The 20,535-nt window shown below is 31.8% G+C and overlaps 4 protein-coding genes across 4 annotated transcripts in view; 3 read left to right on the forward strand and 1 right to left on the reverse strand.

The window, feature by feature from the left end:
* The first annotated feature begins 27 nt into the window (after positions 1-27).
* Gem2 (Gemin 2) lies at positions 28-2,668 on the forward strand. The gene is made up of 5 exons (XM_029301648.2): positions 28-455; positions 811-892; positions 954-1,112; positions 1,227-1,508; positions 2,452-2,668. Exons 1-5 carry the CDS (start codon positions 352-354, stop codon positions 2,542-2,544), a joined length of 720 nt encoding a protein of 239 aa, XP_029157481.1. The 5' UTR covers positions 28-351; the 3' UTR covers positions 2,545-2,668.
* Positions 2,594-4,226, reverse strand: LOC114929929 (ubiquitin-like protein 4A). Its single transcript, XM_029301649.2, has 3 exons — positions 3,646-4,226; positions 3,255-3,360; positions 2,594-3,170 (listed from the first exon to the last, which is right to left on the reverse strand). The coding sequence occupies exons 1-3, from the start codon at positions 3,691-3,693 to the stop codon at positions 2,869-2,871; spliced, it is 456 nt and encodes a 151-aa protein (XP_029157482.1). The 5' UTR covers positions 3,694-4,226; the 3' UTR covers positions 2,594-2,868.
* A 2,471-nt stretch (positions 4,227-6,697) lies between these two features.
* On the forward strand, positions 6,698-10,851 carry dlt (codanin-1 like protein dlt). The gene is made up of 10 exons (XM_029301717.2): positions 6,698-7,029; positions 7,109-7,413; positions 7,516-7,789; positions 7,878-8,038; positions 8,129-8,719; positions 8,936-9,160; positions 9,235-9,597; positions 9,825-9,990; positions 10,069-10,337; positions 10,419-10,851. The coding sequence occupies exons 2-10, from the start codon at positions 7,123-7,125 to the stop codon at positions 10,566-10,568; spliced, it is 2,490 nt and encodes an 829-aa protein (XP_029157550.2). The 5' UTR covers positions 6,698-7,029; positions 7,109-7,122; the 3' UTR covers positions 10,569-10,851.
* A 2,910-nt stretch (positions 10,852-13,761) lies between these two features.
* LOC114929988 (adhesion G protein-coupled receptor E3) overlaps positions 13,762-20,535 on the forward strand; it is a 112,467-nt gene continuing 105,693 nt past the window's right edge. The window contains exons 1-3 of the mRNA XM_029301722.2: positions 13,762-14,134; positions 14,554-14,908; positions 19,748-19,945. Of these exons, the coding sequence (XP_029157555.1) occupies positions 19,767-19,945 (179 nt within the window). The 5' untranslated portion in view covers positions 13,762-14,134; positions 14,554-14,908; positions 19,748-19,766. The remainder of the gene's footprint in view (positions 14,135-14,553; positions 14,909-19,747; positions 19,946-20,535) is intronic.

The following is a 20,535-nucleotide window of genomic DNA, read 5'->3' on the forward strand; positions in this document are numbered from 1 at the left end:
CTTATAGTTATTTCCTGACATGTGCGTTTGTCTATCTTTAAATTTAAAAGAAATATACATACTGATTTTAAAAAATAGAAATTACAAATATTAATATTTTACGTTATTGTACAAAGAGAGATATTTTTAAAATTACTCTTTCAAATAGACCAAGCTTTACAGACAGTTCTATCATCCAGCTTTTCGCCAGTTCGCCAGCTGTTAACATGACAGTTTGAAAGCAACACAAAGCTAACCACGAATTCAAATTTTTGATGGCTTACAAAAATGTCAGAATTCTTTGCTGAAAAGTGAAAATATCGAATCATTACGATGGGTTATTTAAAAAAGTGAAAATATCGAATCATTACGATGGATTATTTAAAACATCCAGTATTTACGATAGGAAATGTCAATGAAGATATTAATCTTTCATTACCACCTACTTCTGGAGAGGAATACATTAAACGAGTGGTGTAATTTACAACAAGATTTATTTATCTCAGTTGTAATTTTCGTACTGTTTTTGCAGTTTCAATCATACATAGATTATTATTTCATTTTATTGCAAAAAACCGTGAAGAAATGTGTAAAAAAAAAGGAATAAAAATAATTATTTAATCGCGTCAAAATTTGGTCAAAAATATCTTCAGTATCTTATTAAAGATTTTAATTTCAATCAAAAAATTCTCTTATCAAAACATGAATATATATATATACATATATATATTTTTTATTAACATTAAAAAAAAAACAAAGGTTGTAATTAAGTATAAGAAATAATTAACAATTGAAATAAACAGTGAAAATTAAAAATGACTAATATTCTAGAATAGAAGCTCGACAATGTGCAGACATAGTAGTGGCTGATATAAATCCATCGTGTATAAAATCGAGAGGCTGCATTAAAACTGTAAGTAGATTCTAACAAGACAACAATCCAACCAATGTTGTACACTAATGTGATTATAAAGTTAGCAGGATGTGTTCAAGCACCGCCAAGCCTCAGTCCAACTGTGGAGTGGCAACAATATCAGGTCTCCGACTTCTCTAATATAAGACTTTATATAAGTCAATTAAAAGACGAGATACAAGTGGGTAAACGTAAATGGAGACCACCTGATATTCATCTGGTACGTAAATCTTTTTTTTAGTATTATTACATAATAAATAAATAAACTTGCCTAAAATCTGAAAGAAATTTTGAATTATTTTTTTAATCATTTATTCCCTTTCTTCAATTACAGCCAAACATAAAAGACGATCAAGATACTTGGATCAGCTTCTGTCTAAATAGCAAAGAGAAAATTGAACCCACATTGAATACTCTGTTTTGTTTCAATCAATCAATAATAGAGCAAGTACTTGAATATCTCGTACAATTTGTGGAAACTGAAAGGAAGATCGAATATAAAATAGGCCAATGGATCTACTCTTTACTCGCAATCTTGGAGCAACCATTGCAGCCTGATACCTGTTCGTGTCTGCGTTCGTTGGCACGAGCATGTTCCGTCATCCGCGCAGATTCTGTAAAACTTACCAAATTTAATATCTGTTAACGAACTTAGTATTATTCAAGTAAATTAACCAATGTCATTCTGTTTTGAAAAGAGAGGAGAAAATGTTCACAAACATTACATTTACATTTGTTTAATCTTCTTTATATCAACAATTAATATTTGCAAAGTGTAGTCTATAAAAATCGATTAATATTGATAATATATCTTCAAATAATGAAATAGAAAAAGTAAGAAAAAAATTTTTTCCATTAAATAGCTACAAATAAATATTTTAGTTTTTTTACTTTCAGCAAATAAAAAAAATTGATCTTGCATTAGTTCTTGAATAGCTAGCTACTTTTTATTTTGTTTAATATAACATAAAATGTGTTCAAAAAGAACATAAAATAAATTTTAGATAGCAGTATTATTACATAGTGAAAAAGTATGATTTATGATGAAAGTATGATTCTCTCTTTTTTACACAACACACACACACACACACACACACATATGCATGCAAGAATCGAATTTTTTATGTATTATCATTAAAGTAGAATAACATTGGTTCTTTTATAATTCTAATGTATCAATTTAACACAAAGAAAAGTTCAGTTAATGTTTAATATATTTTGTTTCTTATTACTCGCTAATCTATTGATATTGTTAATATAAAATAATATAGGGAAAAGAAAAACAGGAGGAAAACGTTTAATTTCTATTAACAAAACATGTTTATTAGAGTAATTTCTTATTTACTCTATTCATGCTATTGCAATGTCATTTCCAGTGTTAGAAAAAGGTTCAGGCGATAATAAAAACATGTGTTTATCAGATTACAAAAGGTTGAGAAAATAAGAGACTGAACTTTTCTTCTATATCTGAACTAGTTCGTCGTCTCGTTAATATCTACAAAAGTTTACATTAAAATTTACTAACGACGTCCTCATCTTCTTGCTCTTTTTTTTTTCAGCGAGAGTTGGACGCGCAGGAGCTGGGGGCGGTGAATTTATTCATCTGTTTGGTGGCGAGATACTTCCGTCAATTGGATCTGGCAGATCCTTGAGAATTTCCCAATACAATAATTAACTAATTATGATATAATGCGACACATGTATACATATAGCGATTTTAATAAACTGACATTACGTTTAAATTTTAACTTTAAACGTAAAGTGGTATGCTCCAAACCTTATGCTCGTACGATTTAAATACATTTAATTACAAAGTACCAATTATCGGGAGACGCAATATATATATATATATATGTATTTATATATATATACATATATATAAATATATATATACATATATATAAGACAATGCTTCAATTAAATAAACTCATACAATAATTAATCGGTAAGCAGAATTGAAAAATCTTGAGTTAGTCTTAAGCTACGTTCTCTTGGTCCTGGAGTAACGCAATGGCTAGTCTCTCTAAATCATCATAACTAAGGCTATTCACTTTGTTTTTCAAGTCCTTTATCAACTCATTGACTATGGACTCTGTCTCAGATACTGTGTAGTAATGCCTGAGCACCCGGGAAATTTCATCTCTCAACAAATGAACGCCCGACTTCTGCTGTGGCGAAGATTTGGCTTCGCTGGAGCCCTCTTCCGCTTTCTTAATTACCAAGAGATTTAATTTACTGCCATCTTTGATTCCTGGATAGAAACTTAGAGGATTCTCATCTAGAACATATCAAATATATAATTTATAATAACAATTATATATAATATGGACACATGACGGTAGATAACTGAAGATATTCTTACCCGCTAATGTCTTGCCAGTGAGCAATAATCTTTGTTGCGGTACATCAATGCCCAAGAGATCGCTCACTTTGTGTTTCAACTCCAACACTGTCTCCGATGGCAATATCTAAAAGTCATACAAATACAAATGTTTATAGCCAAAAAAAAAAATGTTTACAGCCATATAAAAACTAGTTCGAAAAAAAGACTGTGCCAGCGAATGTACTCGAAAGCACTCCTAACCTCTTATTCCGTAAACGTTTAAATATATATTTTCTCTCCCTCTCCGATTCACTCGAGATCATCAAAATTTATTATCAATTTAACATGAAATTTAGCAGTCGTACGACAGAATAAAATACGAATCCAAAATACAAGGAGGAGCGACGACAGCTACGTCATACACACTTACATCAACGACGCATTCTTTTCCCTGCAGCTTCTTCACGATCACTTTCATGATGAGCGGCTTCGATAATGATTGCGGAAACGAGGTCGGACGTGCCTGGATACGCGCACTCGCACACTCACGCACGCGAAGAGGAGCGCGGACGACGTGATCAGGTTTCTCCGGAGAAAAGCGGTGCCACGGTTTGCAGGGACGAGAGCTGGGGCATCCTTCCTGGGAGAGGTTATATTTTGCGTTCGCACGATTCGGCGGCGCGTAGCGTCATCGGCGTCATCGACTCGTTGTTTCCTCCTACCTTCGGGAGCAGCGATGCGACGCGGCTATCGACGCGATCGCCTGCGCGGATATCGATAGCGATACTCTCGGTGTCTCGTGACGACAATCCTCCCGATCGACGACGCACTTCACTGGCATGTTACTCCCCGTCAACCGATGACGAGCCGCCGTCGAATCCTCCACGCGCGCGAATATTTTATTTTCCCGAAGAGAGAGGGAGAGAGAGAGATAGTGTGTCTTTGTGCACCCTCAACCTCTCCTCTCTTTCCCACCTTTTCTTTTTTCCCCCTTTTCACGTCGTGATTGATGACGACACCCCACTCGTGGTACTCCGGGCGGCGACTCGAGCGACAGTGGCTCCACCTGTCGGCGGAATCGCGGACTATCGGGGAAACGATTGTCGATATATCGAATCGAATTATCGATTATTCTCGAAATATCGAAATTGCAATAATCTTTCCTCTCGCCTCGTCGCGGATGGAAAAGTTAGGTTAGGTTGAATTGCAGAAGAGCCGATTGACAGCTGTCATTTTAAATTTAAATTTATGTCAAATTGTAACAATATAAGAATCTTTCGAAAAAAAATTGTAATAAAATATTTCCCGAATGTTTAATGTTTGTTTAGAGAAATCAAAATATTCGCGAAAATTCGAATATCTTACACGTCGTAATAAAGGAACAGAGATGAAGAAATAACTTTTCGCCTTTTTTTGAAATAAACATTCTTCTTTAAATATTACTCTAAGCTCACATATTTAAAACATCATTTAACAATTTATTACGGTCGACCCTGTGCTTGGTGCAAAAAAATACGAGCAGGGATACATACTCTTAGATTATTTCTGACAGAAAAAAATTTATTTGTTAATAAACAAAGCCCGGAAGAGATCCGCTTAAATAGATATTTACTTATACGCGCACATACACGCTTAAATACTCATTTAACAATTTATTACGATCATCTTTGTGTTTGGTTCCAATAAGTATACGAGCTGGGTTACATGCTCTTAGATTATTTCTGACAGAAAAAAATTAATTCGTTAATAAAGAAAGCCCGGAAGAGTTTCGTTTAAGTGGATATTTACATATACACGCTTAAATACTCATTTATTAAAACAGAGATATAAAAAGTAAGCTGACTTATTATAGCCGGTCAACTTCGGCTTTTAAAATTTTTTTTTTTTTAATTGTTTGTTTGTCATTTGTTGGCGATTGTTCATCATATACGTGTGTATTTGTCTATCCATATATATAGAGGTTCCAACAGAATTTTTTTTCAACACATAAAAAATCATTTACAAACCACAGTCGATTATTTCAAAAATAATCAATTGTGATAGGTCAATTTCTTACGATACTCCATTGTAGAAGGTTCTTAATAGAAGCTTTAAGCCTTCAAAAATTGACTAATCATCAGGGTTGGATATGTTGGATAGGTATAATATGTGAAGTATTTTACAATTTGACATGACGTATATTATACTATTGTATTATATATATACGTAGTAAGTTTTCGACATGTATAATAATTTATGTATAAAACTTAATTACAGATAACGCTATACACATAAGCCAATAATTATTGCAGCCGATGCAGGTGCATCTTTGATTAATAGTTATTAAAATTGTATTAAAAAAAACAATAAATTATTTATAAATCATGGTGAGCGACCGCAACATTGTTATTAAGATAAAGGAAATTTAAAAAAAAATTAAAAGACCCAGATAGACAAATATATACTGATTAATTGTGCATTATGTTAGTAGAACGGTCTTTAGACCGGGTTTACAATAGGTGTAGTAAGCTATCTAAGCCTTAAGAAATTGATCAATCACAGTCGATTATTCCTCTCATTCTTCACTGTGATTGGTGAATTTCTTAAGGCTTAGAGTTTACTACACCTGCTATTGTAGATCCGGTCTTTTATGGAAATAAGCCTTAAGTTGTAAGAAATAAACCAATCAGATTCGATTATTGTTTTACATTCAATTGTGATTAGTCTATTAAATTGTAGATGCAGCTTTAATGTGAGAGATAATTTTTTGTTTTTAAGACAAATGAATCAACAATAAACGCTATAATTAGACCAACAATCACCAACAAACAATTACGCATTGATCAGACCATTTTTTAATTAAAAATAAAATTTTTCCTAATTTAACGCTAATTTTTTTTTAATTAAAAAAAATTCAGAACCAAAAAACGTTGTTATTAGGCCAACAAATGACCAACAAACAATTTAAAAAAAAAATTAACAAAACCGAAGTCAGCTTACTTTTTATATCTCTGTTTTAATAAACATTTTAAATATGTGAGCTTACAGTGAGTAATGTTTAAAGAAGAATTTTTATTAAAAAAAAAGACGAAGAGTTTCTTCATCTCTGTTCCTTTATTACGAGATGATATATATATATTTTTTTATCGTTTGTTGGTCATTTGTTGGCCTAATTACAACGTTTGTTGGTTCTGAATTTTTTTTAAATTAAAAAAAAAATTAGCGTTAAATTAGGAAAAATTTCATTTTTAATTAAAAAATGGTCTGATCATTGCGTAATTGTTTGTTGGTCTAATTATAGCGTTTATTGTTGATTTATTTGTCTTAAAAATACATATATATATATATGTAAATGGTAAATAATTTTCGCAAATATTTTGATTTCTCTAAAGAAACATTAAACATTCGGGAAATGTTTTTCAGGATTTTATTACAATTTTTTTTCGAAAGATTCTTATATTGTTACAATTTGACATATTTAAATTTAAAATGTCAACTGTCAATCGGCTCGTCTGCAATCTAACCTAACCTAACTTTTCCATTCGGGACGAAGCGAGAGGAAAAAAAAAAGGAGATTGCAGTGACATGTATCCATATGTTTGAAGGTGCAATTTCTAGCGGAAAAACACACGATGCGCATTTAAATATCGCATAACAACACGTCTTGTATTCTCTTTTTGATGAAAATCCCGCCGTCTAACAATATCCGTCGATTTCTTCATGTTTAGCAAATCTAACCTCAAAATTGTATGCAGGAGAAACAAGTTTTTTTTTCAGAAGACATGTTGAAATATGTAACTAGAAGAAGATATTTGATCAGCAAGATTGTCACAAAGTAAAACAAATTGTTCACAAGAGACTTTGCGATTTTGCAGCGATTTTATTTCTATTTAAACGTTTATTATTGTTTACAGTTTGTCAGAGATTGATGTGCGCAATGGGGGAAGTAAATGTGTGCTTTCAAATTGACACTGACAATCGTGAGAACTTCTCATCCGGCCTTGCATTTCAAGCCTTCAGGAAACAGAGGGATGCTTTTTACGATATATTGAGGATTTGGGAGGAAAATCACTTGGTGCCAGGATGGGTGTTTCAGATTGCGCTGGGTGGCAGGATACGAAGTATGTTGACGATGCACAATGACTGTACCAATTATTATCACATCGCTAGGCTATTTAAGTCACAACTGCTGATATCGTGTATTAAAAATGGACATCAAGTAAGTTTGATGCTATTAATATTCTCTGTTGCATGGTTTTAAGTTTTAACAAGATCTTTAGATTTTAGAACGAAATAATTATACAAATTATATAAATTGCAGGATGTGGTGAATGACGAGAGTTTGAATTTTCTGAAATCCTTGAAACATGTCAATCCCGAGAAACTGACACAACTCAGTAAAAGATTTGTGACTCCCTTGCCGTCACAAAATCAGACTCTTGGCCCTTCATTTTCTGGCATACAAGAATTTTTTAAAGATTTTATATTACATGCATTTCATCCAATATTTTACACCCATCTGGAAAATTGTATCGTACATGAGATAATGGAGCTAAATGATACCCAGTTTGCTAACAGTGAAATAGAAGATTCAGGTACATTTTTTATTACTTTAATAACAATTATTCAGTTATTCATAATAATTTTAAGAATACAATGTTTTTCTTGTTGCTTTCTTTACAGAAACAATGGTTGACGAACAAACACAAAAGAATTTTATTACCTGTTTAACTAGTTTAAGACTTCTTGCAAAAGTATTAGGGCTTTTAGTTTCATTACCATACAGATCTGAATCTAATACTACTAAAGAAATTGTAGCAACACAAATCGAGATAAGAAGCAAGGTATTTGATAAAAATTCTAAACAAATGTTAAAAACTATGTGTTTTGTTTTACAAATTTTCAATAATATTTGCAATTATTTTGTTATCTAGATTTTACCATCATTAAATTTGCAAGCATGTCTTCAAAATGCCATACTTGAAGGCAAACTTTCTCTGACTATACCTTGGACAGTCAAGTATCTAGCCATGATGGATATAGTATCGCTTCGGTTGCCATATTACAAGCAGATCTTAGAACTATTGTATCACATTTATCATGCTATCAATCAGACCAATCTTTCTGCTGCTGATAGCCTAATCTCCCAACAAGCTGTTTTGTTGCTCAAATCAAATCTGTGCTGGTTATTTGAGCTACCAAATTATCCTAAGGATTACCACATCGCCTGGCAGAATTCCTGCAAAGTTAAAGAATTAAAGAGTCTCAAGCAGATCGAAAAATTTTCTGAAAAGAAGAAGAACTCACATTCCACAGATTGCGCAATTTCCGCCAAGAGCAATCTTGATAAATTAGATATAATTACTGATCGAACGATGCGTTTATGCTGTTCGCGAATAGAATCGACTCTCTCTGTATTTCATGGGAATAGTACAAATTTGAGTATCAACTCCAACAAACATATTACACCTGTTACAAGTCAGTTACGTAAATTAGGAGGCACTACTCGAGCAAAACACTTAGAAGTATGTTTATATTATTATAATTATATATAATTATATTTTATATTTCTTATATATATATATATATATATATATATATATATATGCATTGCGCTATTATATACAACAGTATTTCATGTATTATATATATATATATGCATTGCGCTATTATATACAACAGTATTTCATGTATGTTTGAACAATAATTTTATATTGCAATTTTTCCGTTTTATGTCATAGTTTCAACTGGAAGAAGCTTTCTTTCACGGTCAACCAGCTTCTACAAGGAAGACTGTTGATTTTGTTTCTGAAAGAGTTGCATCAACCTGCGTGAAATATATATGCAACACCATGTTAGCCTCCTCGCGAGAAACGAATTTAATTGTCTTCAGGAGACTTTTAATACAACGAGGCGAGAAAGATGAACAGAGCGAACTGTCGACGAACTACTGTGAAAAATTTAAGGTAAGACATATTTATAAAGGAAATTTCATATTATGTAAATGTAACAAGATATTGAATTGTGTTTTAATATTCAGGCTTCGTTCTTGATTGAAATAAATATGTTGGCGAATAAAGTGTCAAGAGATTTGAAAGATCAGTGCGAGCAAACAATTCCGGCGATTTGTGAAACACGAATCGCAACGTCAATAGAATCTCTATTGGCAGAAGACTCTCTAATGGCGGTCAAAGAAATGTGCATAAGAATTGCGACCAGAATGGCGATGGAACGAATAAATCAGTGGATTCAATCGCACATTGTTGGTGGTTCTTTATTTATAAAGGATATGGAACTTGAAATTAATAGATTCTTGCGGAACAATAGTCCTGTGCACTCCAAACAAAAAAAATGCCACAATATAGATGCTCCTAATCCCACTGCAGTGATAGATGAGCTTCGAGTAAGGATATATCATTATTTAAATTTGAATAAAAAATTTATGTGTGTAGCATGATAATTAAGTTTTTTTTGCATATATATTATAAAATGTACATTTTTTTTCATGCTACACAAATATTGGATTATATTATTTTGAAAATTTTAAATTTTAACTAACCTTGAAAGATAAATCTCAATTTTAATTTTCTTAAGTTATTAATATTTAAACATATTTGTTTCTGTTTATAGGAATTAATATGGCATGTATTGGATAATCACGGTGTGGATTTAACTGTACCATCTATATTGAATATTTTAACTAAACTATATCAAGTATTCAGTGAAAGAAATGACTTATTACCAGGACCACAGAAAGTTTTATCTAATCTTAGTACTGACTTTGCATTATTTTTAGGTATGTTTACCTGAAATTAACACTATGAAATGTGAAAAGAAACAAAATAAAATTAAGCATAATATTTCGCGTTTTCAGTTGCCTACAGGACGGATCTCTTCACGCAAGAGACCCAGGACAAATTTATTAAAATATGGTCATTGAACGTTCTGACAGATCACAAAACTGATTCGCCTATAAACAGACTCTTGTGTTCTAGAAATATCATGTTGTTGGCACAATCTCAAAATGATACAATGTGGTCGATCTTTGGTAAATTTCTGAAAAGATTGTTAGAAACAAATATACTTGATGGAGATAGTCTGAGTGATCAATGTGTAGCTTTATTCAGACAAGATTGGCCCATAGTGAGTACAAATTTGATGTAATATTATTTATTAATAACTTATAATGACTCGAAATATTAATATTAATCCTCTTGTTTGTAGCCATTGTTGAAACTTTTATCAAAGTGCCTGAACGAAGCTATCGAGGGTTATAAAGCTACTGATGAGGCAACAGAGAAAGTCAAGTACCTTCTTGGTTGGGTAGCGGAGACATATCATGAGATTGAATTTTGCAACGATTACAGTTTATAGACTGACGCATAGTAGGAAGTTTACGATGCTGCGATAATTGGAAAGTACGATTGTTTAAATAATTTTCTGTAAATATAATTTACCATCTTTCTATCTCTACGTGTATATTGTCGTAATTTGTCGAGTTTTTAAACGACATGAGGCATCCTTGTTCTACGTATGTTCAAAGATGCGTACATGCAATCCGCGGGTGTGTATCGAGTATTTTACGAGAAAGAAAAATAAATTCTAATTTTTTTGTATATGCGACAGTTATATTAAATATATAACAATATATTTTATAGTTAACGAATATCATAATATGTTCCTCCGTGATATTCCCGCTTGGAGGCACGCTGCTTTGTTTTTTAATAAATTAGGTTCCTTTTTCATTCTAGTCTTGTGACTTCGAATAGCCGACTATTTTCCTATGTAATCTAATGAATGTACTTTCAACTCTGCAATTATGTAATGAGATACACGTCTTTAAAATCTCTATTATCGAATCGCACGCGAATCAATTCATTAAAAAGTAATCTTACTTGAAACTCTTTTTCTTTGTTTCTATTTAGATCATATCTTAAGTATAATAAAATATTAAAATATTAAATAATTAATATTAATTGCTTGAAACAATTTTAAATTTTGTCAGACAATCTATTCACAAGAGTAATAAACCTTGTTGGACGGTTTTGTCGACAGGACTGGTCTACTAATTTATTAATAAACAAATTAGCTCACCTCTGTAACGAGCCCTGTCCCATCTCAATTAACATATATTTCACTAACACATATTATGTTTAAAAAAATAATACTTTGAATCTATGTCATAGCTTAGAATACTCATGCCTCCGCAATTCCTTGTCCCAAGAGTGCTTTTCCATCTCTCCGAGGTAATATAATGTGCACTGTTATCACTGTCAGGCACACAGGCTACAACTACAGCTAGTATCAAGATTAGCTGCATAAATCTCGCGGGATCAGGGCGTAAGTAAATTATTAATTCATATAAACTCTTCATGGAACCAAGATTAGCAAGCGATTTATTATCATTTTTCTCGATATTATATAAAAAATTAATTAATTTGTAAGAATTAATTTATTGGAGAGTGAAGGGAAAGAGGGTGTATCCTGTTCTATATATTTGTAATCTATAGAAATTTGTAAAAACATTTGTAATAACATTTTATGTTGATTTTAATTTCAGTTTATAATTTATATTCTTTCCGTAGAGTTTCTTGAAATAAGGATATCGATAATCCATGAAGATCCATTTTTTTGAATGCTCCTGTCATGCTCTCCCTGACGGCACATTGTCACGTCGCAACGGGAATGGTCCTTTTGTCCTTTCGAAAGTGGGTCATCCACCTCCGTTCCATTATCATAACTCTGAATGGTCGTCCACCCTCTCACCCGATAGTGGTACCTAATCTCAGCTCGTTGCTCACGAATGACCGCAAATTTTCTGGCCTCGTAAGTAGCAGATGGACATTTTCTTTCATAATTTATTCAGTAATCATCTATCGATCGATAGACAGGGAAATTGATGTCACAAGATGTTTAAGAGAAAGAACGAACAATAATAATAGCATTAATAAAAGAATGATTAATCTATGTTATACAATGCCATCAATGTAATTTCTAGAACAATGATTTTATAATAGAAATCAATAATAATTTCTTTAATAATTTTTTAAAATAAATATTAAACGCACACGCAACCTATTATTATATTACTGTATTCATTAATTTTTATAATCATTATTTTTATATTTATTATTTTTATATTCATTTTATTGAAAGATGGCAATGTTATAACATAATTTGAAGATGTATTATCTTTAGTTTTTATTTTGAGATTTTTAATGAAAAAATATATTTTTGATTATATATTATTAAAAATTATTAAAGATTGATTTAAAGTTGTACCAGTCATGAAATTGATATAATTTTGGAAAGAATTATATATTGGTCAACAATTGTCATTTGTAATGTGTTATACTAACTTTAATTATTTGTACATACAATACATTTTATTACTAATTGGACTATGTTTAGAAATTTCACAATATTTTTTTGAAAATACTTTTACAAAGATATTTATTATTTTAATTTTATAAGGAAATACTTGAATATATATTTATCGATTACATTCGTTATCATTCTCTGAGAATCTTAAATGAATGCAATTAAACTAAAAAAGTCACGTGCATATAAATTTTAGATTAATAATCTCATCTTAATCCAATTAACATTTAATAATTTAACGTGGAGAGAGCGTAAATATTCAAAGATGCAATATTCTTCAAGTGTGTTAAAACACGTTTTCGCGATTTTATAAAATATTTTTTAGACGTGGAAAAATAGTTAACTTACTAGTTAATTCGTTCAAATAGAATGATTTCGAAAATAAAAGAGAAAAGTGTGCACACCTTTATTTTTTCATAAAGGTATTTATGTGCTGTCAACTGTCAACCGATTAATTATTTGTCTTCTTTATATCTTTGTAATCTTTAGTCTTAAGTTAGGTTTAAGAGACTTTATGTATTATTGTATAGATTTTTTTTTATTATTTTTCTTTTTCTTTCTTATTATTTCTTTTAAAATGATCTAAATAGTTTTTAAAGATTTTATTCTAAGATTCTTAGACTAAAGTCTAACTTAACTAGTTTTTTAAATTAGAATTTTATAATATTTTATAATATATAATAATTTATATACATATATATATATATAATATACAATATACTATATGATACATATAATATATGATATATTTTAAATATATTAAATATATATTTAATACTTGTAATATACGATATATTTCTAAAAACGCGAAATTTCTAAACATAAAACAGTCCAACTGGCAATTAAAATATTTTGTGCATAAATTGGGGACTAATATAATATAATTATTTTCAAAATTTCAAATTAAATCAATTTCACGACTGATGCAATCAATCTTTAATAATTTTAATTTCAGTCTTATAATAATATATATAATTTATATAATTCCGATTCCGTTTAAAAAATATTTTATAAATCATAATATATATACATTAAAAAATCTATATATATAATTTATGCAATAGATAAATATATAATAAATTCTAAAAAATACACTCGCGCGTATGTAACCGCGCGCGGGAATCTCCACTCCCCCTTTCGCGATTGGGGCAACTTCACGCTGTATACACAGTAGTTGCGCGCGTATGTAGTCATGCGCGGCGCAGTTCCGCGCGCGCGTTCGCGGAGCGCGAACGGATCGTAGTCGCAGTCACGGTCCGCGGGCCGTCGCGTTCGCGTTCGTCGTCGGTGCATTTCCGTGCATCGGTGCTTCATTTAACTCCGTTTTCGCGATCGTATCACTTGGAATCGATTCGTTGATTCCGCGATTCCGGTCTTGTCGCGCGACCGCGTTTCTGACAGTTGAGTCGCCGATTTCCCTCTCTCTCTCGCTCGAGGGAGGAGAAGCCGCATCGAGAAAAGGAACACGCTTTCGAGGGACGACGAGACGATCGAGAAATGAGAATAGCAACTGCCGATTTTGGGAAGATTCCGCGGAGACAGCGCGTAAAAGCGTAAAGGTAAAAGATCTCATCCAATTTTCGTCGTCGAGCTTCGACGATTCTTGCTTTTAATTAATTCTGTACAGCCTCTGCATTAACGCCTCTTATTGGCGAATATTCGATTCCGTCGAACGAAGAGTGCGTGAATTTTGTTCATGGCGTGAGAGAATATTAGATATTTTTCGATCGAATTTTTTTTTGTGAAAATTACAGCCGCCATATTGCTCATTTGGGCGCCAATTTTCGTACAGTGAAGTTAGCTTGGCGTCCCTCTCGCTGAGCGATCGAACGATTCGATATGACGCGATCAGAATCGATACCTAATCGATAGCGAGTCACATACAAACTTCGATTATTCAACTTCAATTGACATTAAAGTAGTCCCATGATAAATCGTTATACTTGTCGTGTATTATTGTTGTGAAAAAACTTTTCAGATAAGAGTGTCATCGCAGAAAGTGGAATCTTCCGATGTAAAGGAACACCTCGTCCTCGAGGCCGAAAGCGCGTAACGAAGGACGCGATGAATTTGGACGCGCGACGACCCGTCATCGGCACTTAACCCTTATCGCGGCGGCAGAGTGATAACACACGTCAGGAAGGCAAATCTTCCCCGATGCACTGCAGGTGCCGGCCGGTACCGGCCTCTTCGTCAGAGCACGCGAAGCGTCCGTTTTTCGCGCGTATCACGTGGCTGTGAATCATCGGGTCGCGAAATATGCAAGACCTAACCTGCAGTTGAGCCTTCGAATTATTTAAATTTTTTGACGGCAGCGTCTCCGAGCACGTAAGGTACGTTTTATTTATAAGTTTTATTTATAGGGGAAAAGAAAGAGAAGCAGAGAGATACTCGGAATTTTTTTCACCCGTTGAATGCTGTAATGTAATTATTATTTACGTAACGAGTATTTTTTCTGATACAGTAAGATATAAAAATAAATTGTGCATACATTATATATATATATGGTAAAGCTTGATAATATATTTAATAAATAATAATATACCTATTGATAAATTTTGAGATAATTATAAAGAGAAGAGAGCGAGTGAAATAAAATAAATATATTTTTCATCATATTTATTCATTATATTGAAGATATCTTTTCATTTCACAATAAAATGTGAACTGATATTTAACATAAAAATCTAAAAATATCTTTATATTTAAATTATATTTCTTCTCTCTCAAACAATATTATAATAACAAATATGTCAATTGTACAAATTTTAAGTCAACATTATTTTCTTTCTTTATATGTGATAATTTAACAAAAAATAAAAGTTAGAATATATTTATAAGAATGTTTATAGAAATCTTTCTATAAGAATATGACAATATTAAGATACTTTATTTTCAAATATATATTTTAATTCATAATTTATTTAATATGCAGATTCTAAAATAAATAATTAAATTCTTTGCATTAATATTTTATATTAAGTAAGTTTTAAATTTATTTTAGATAATTTATAAAGTAGACAGAACTCGGAATAGAATTTTGTTTATGATTTTACGCAATGTATAACAATGGAAAACATTGGAAGAGAAACATGAGAATATGCACATAAAATTATAAATAGAATTTTGTTATATATTTTGCTGCCAATTATAGATCTAAAGTATCAGATAAAATTTCTTTCGGGAGAATAAAATGTACCGATATACAAGCTACGCGTATTTATAAATAAATACGAGTTAATATTAGCTAAAGTAAATATGAGCCGTATTATTTTTTTTCCGTCTCGAGAACTCAAGGTTTAATGTACATACATGTCAGCGCATAAAACTTTGCTCTTTTCTATTTAAAAAAAATTGTAGCATTTTGTCGTACGTACGTTACAAGGCGGAATTATGCAGTCCGATAAACCGGTGGATCCGTCGTTTATCCATTGGCCGCGATTCGCTATAAATACACTGTGATCCGGAAATATCGCGGAAAGTTGAGGCTCGAAACAAAGTAAAACGACGGCCCAACGGATATCGACTCGCGCGAACGTTCATCGAAAATGCAGCTCGTGTTCGATATTATTTGCCACGTACTTTTTTAATGCGTCTTTCGGCAATATTGTTTACAATCGATTCCTGACGCGTCACGGAATGACATTTTACGCGTTATCACGTAGTCAGCAACTGGTGTTAATTGATATAGTTAACGCGACATGCCCCAATTCGTACTTGCAATCGATTACTCGAGTGGATCACGTTCTCGCGATACATCAGATGTTTCGACGTCTCGTGTTTCGAAATTATATTATCTCACAGAATATAGAACAATCCCTGAACAATTGACCGCGTAGATTAGAACACAAGCACGAATAAGTACGAATTTTTCTTTTCTTTTAATAAGATTTAGTCGGTTTTAATTTTTCACGATCTAAGAAGATTTAAAAAATTGATTGATATTATAATTAAGTTTTTAATTTCGATATAATGTATAGCAGTTTCAGAAATTTTGAAAACTATGGATGCATGTAGAAACTTTTAATTTTCTATAATATTATACAACATGTATTCCGCGGAATTTTGTCTTTCAGTGTTATTAAAACATTTAATATTGATAATTAATTAAAAAACGATAATTAAAAGCAATTTGATATTAAGTTAGAAATAAATTGGCTTTATATTTTTTCGAGAAATATTTACCATAAATCGAAAAAAATAGTGAATTTCGGACCAGTGTGTATAATTTATAGCATGCTAATTATCGAAATATGAAGAGAAAGTAGGAAGAAAGAAGAAAATTTGCAAAGTTAAAATATTATGCAAATATTAATTATGCACACATGTTATTCTCATAACGCGCGGCAGAAATGAGTTTTATATGCCAACGAGAAAAGTACAATTTTTGCGCGCTTTCGCGTCGTGAATACCGAATAAGGGCCGGAAGCCTGTTAACGTTTCGCAGCAGTTTCGGCGTCGTACAGCTCGCTTATTCTAAAAGAAGGCATCCTGAAAGTTTTCAAAATGGGCGATGAATCCTTCTACTCTAAAGTGCATTAAGTCACAGAGAAAGGAAAGTCGTGTTACATGTAAAGTCCATCGTCTATCGCGTTTAATTAGTGTGTGAGATGAAAATTTTAAAAGTACAGAATATAATTTTAATATAATGAACGAACGACAAGTTTGATAGTTTGACAATTTTGTTAATTGTGCGATTAATAATTATTTGATATTAATTTCGTCCTCTCTGCCTCTCTTTCTTTTTTGAGCAATTTTCTATTTCCATTACTTATTATTAAACGAATATTTTATATTAATCGTATTAATCAATTGTATTAGTGACAATATTAATTTAATAACAAATTTAATTTAAGCTTATTAAAATAAACATGGATGATTGAATGATGAACAGGATGTGTAAGAAACACATAAAGGAACGTTTGCGCTGCTCGCGCAAAGTTTAAATTATTAACTGAAAACTTTAAAACGCTTGATTCAATTAAAACTTGATGATTGAACAAACAATTTCAAAATTAACTCTCGGCGTATTATTTAAAATTAATTAAAAAAAATATTTATTTGCTAGCCAGTTCGCGAGAAAAATCGATTAATTCGTCGTTACGCGAAATTCTCTTTTTACCCGCACATCGTTACTCAAAGTTGACAATGCAAATATTGTGCTCACAATTAACAAGTTAATTACGTTTCATCAGTCAACATCATCGCTGAGTATGAGCGTATCTTGTGTACACATTCGCGTACGTTTGTGTTTTTCCTAGCGAAATTTGCGTACATAAATTATAAAACCATACACAATGAATTTATGCAATAGAGCCAATTTTATTCAGACAAATAAAGTCGTTAAATGTAATATATGTACATATATACATAAAGTATTTGTTAAATGTAATATATATTTGTGTAAAACTCGTATAGATATTTTATTTTATTCATTATATTATTGGAAATGTGTCATTGATTAATATATTGTCCGCGAAAAATAAAACACATATGTGATCTTTCTCTCAGAGATACAAATTTTCAGTTTTTTCATAATGATAATTTTTTCTTGGAAAGGAAAATAAAAATTATCTGAATATGTAAATATAATATATAAATTTCAAAGGATTGCTTCGTAAAAATATTATATATGATATCGTTATGAATACTCTTATAAGCAGAATTTTTAATTATAATACATGATATAATTATACTTTAAATCAGATTGGAATGATTTAAAAATTCTAAGAGTAATTTAATTATATTTATAAAAGTTAATATTCTATTCTTGCAAGTTCTTGTGGCTTAGTTTCATCACGTAGAGATTCTTAATTACCTCGGTGAATCTTTTTTGCTCTTAAAGCGTAACGCTCGCACTTGTTCTCTCGCATTTAATCGTACACGTGCGGGCTCGGTGTGGGATCAGTGATACGGACAAAGCCTTAAGCCGACATGCGCTAGACAGTGGAGCGAATTGAAACAAGTCCGGCGCTCGAGCCCGAATCGGACGAGTCGAGATCGCGGTTTGCATTGCTCGGACAAGCAATTTGCGGAAAACCGTTCGCGGGGAAAACGACAAGCAATACGCTCCGCGGCTAATTGCTTTTACCGCTGATTGAAATTTACGAGCGTCAGAAGCGTTGTAAACTTGACGCCGCGCTATGACTTTCGTTTTGCGCACGCATCGGAATCATTGTTAATTCAACCAAGCCAAGAATATTTCGCCGATTTTTCGCAAATTCTGCTCCTACTCGCGATCATTTATTCGTACGGAGTCATGTTTTTGTTCAAAACTTTTCTTCGAAGATATATATCAAGCCATGCATATAAAGTTTTCCTCTGGAGGACTTTGCATTTTTTTCTGTTTAATAAAATTCCCATTTTATTATCATTAACCTAATTTTTTAAGTCGAAATATTCTAAAGACACTCTCCGTATTTTCTCATATCCTTTAGTTTATTGTTTAAATAACGTTATAAATCTTTTTTCTGATTGTTGAAAATTTATAGAAAGAAATATTACGTTACAGTGAGAAAATAGATGAATGAGAGAAATGATTATGTATTGTATTTTACACAATTTTCTCAAAGAAATAAGATATTTTTATGATGAGAAAATAAAATTGCGATATTTTACACACGATATACGGTTTTCTCTTCCTCGGCAACGTTAGAGTTCAGGTATACACTCACTTTGGATTGTATTCTGATATCGTCTAACGCGATATATTACAGTAACATGAGCAGCGGTTTGAATATATTACAGAGGACTGTTGCCTTCGTTGCGATAACTCTCTGATATCTATGGTGTTTCGAGTTGTCAAAATCCGTTCGCGAGAGTTAATGGTTTTCGTTATTAATTAAAATTTGCGGAGCCGAGGTTATCGCGGTTTCCCCGGATTGCGGTTGAACGTTTACGCTTTTAATTTAACTAACGAGGATAGCCGACGAGGATAAATGACGAAAATATTTACATCGCGTTGCCCGCATTAATTTAATTCGAATTAATTAAGCCCGCTTCCTATCTCTCGATTAGCCACTTCTTCGTTTAATTGAGCGTGCGACCCGGAAATTAAAGTATCGAAAGCAAACACACGCAAATTATCTTTCTCTTTCTAATTGCATTCTGCTCCTTTATATTTGTCTTTCAATTGTATTTCGAGTGCATAATTGAATTTTGTCTCGTCACAGATGTTGGCTTAACGGCGACATGGAGACGCTGTACACTGGAGCGATTCACGGTTTTTCGCCGCCCGGCGGCGGAATTGCTAATGGAGTTTCCACGGGAATCGCCAGTTCCTTTGACCAGGACGGCGTGCTGAGTCTTATCGTCGTCCTCGGGGGAAGTCTGTCCCTAGTGGCCCTGGTATTTGCGTTCATCACATACAGGTAAGTCTAATTCTTAAGTCAGACAAAGCGTCTAATATCCCGATATTATGAAATGTCTTTGTCAAAAATATACATGTGCTGAGACAAGAAAATATCAAAACTATAGAATATAATATAAAAAAATATTAACTAAAGAATATATTAACTATTATTGTACACGGAGAGAATTTTCTTTTAGAATTTACCCTGAAAATCATGGTAATATTAATAAAAAATATTAATATGTACATAGTAAAATTCATCGAACATATTTTATATTTTATTGTGGTAAATATTAATCAGAGAAATTCTTATAAAATTCTTCCAATGCCATATTGTCCATGATTACCATGATTTTCAGGATAAATTCTAAGAGAAAATTCTTCTTGTGTAGAATTAAATAATTAGATTTATTAAAAAACAAATTATAATTATTATAGAACAAATATGTATATGTGAAAGAATATAATATAGTTTTTGAAATAAGATTCCATTCTATTATGTATGATGTAACAGAAAGTTTTTATTCACGAAGGCTTTATAATATCGGTGATATTAGAAATTATGTACATCTTTACTATTTTCATTTCTCTCTCTCTCTCTCGTGACAA

This window comes from Nylanderia fulva, unplaced genomic scaffold (assembly GCF_048542155.1).
Source record: "Nylanderia fulva isolate GAGA-0341 unplaced genomic scaffold, ASM4854215v1 Scaffold9, whole genome shotgun sequence".
Lineage (NCBI taxonomy): Eukaryota > Metazoa > Arthropoda > Insecta > Hymenoptera > Formicidae > Nylanderia > Nylanderia fulva.

What these genes read in the sequence shown, in the direction of transcription:
- Gem2 (XM_029301648.2), top strand. Translation starts at nt 352, where the DNA reads ATGGATTATTTAAAACATCCAGTATTTACGATAGGAAATGTCAATGAA. An exon ending in GAATACATTAAACGAGTGGT is followed by an intron (nt 456 to 810) that starts GTAATTTACAAC and finishes CTAATATTCTAG; the next exon opens with AATAGAAGCTCGACAATGTG. An exon ending in GACCACCTGATATTCATCTG is followed by an intron (nt 1,113 to 1,226) that starts GTACGTAAATCT and finishes CTTCAATTACAG; the next exon opens with CCAAACATAAAAGACGATCA.
- LOC114929929 (XM_029301649.2), bottom strand. Translation starts at nt 3,693, where the DNA reads ATGAAAGTGATCGTGAAGAAGCTGCAGGGAAAAGAATGCGTCGTTGAT. An exon ending in GAAAAGAATGCGTCGTTGAT is followed by an intron (nt 3,361 to 3,645) that starts GTAAGTGTGTAT and finishes TATGACTTTTAG; the next exon opens with ATATTGCCATCGGAGACAGT. An exon ending in CACTGGCAAGACATTAGCGG is followed by an intron (nt 3,171 to 3,254) that starts GTAAGAATATCT and finishes GATATGTTCTAG; the next exon opens with ATGAGAATCCTCTAAGTTTC.
- dlt (XM_029301717.2), top strand. Translation starts at nt 7,123, where the DNA reads ATGTGCGCAATGGGGGAAGTAAATGTGTGCTTTCAAATTGACACTGAC. An exon ending in CAGTGAAATAGAAGATTCAG is followed by an intron (nt 7,790 to 7,877) that starts GTACATTTTTTA and finishes CTTTCTTTACAG; the next exon opens with AAACAATGGTTGACGAACAA. An exon ending in TGACTTTGCATTATTTTTAG is followed by an intron (nt 9,991 to 10,068) that starts GTATGTTTACCT and finishes TCGCGTTTTCAG; the next exon opens with TTGCCTACAGGACGGATCTC.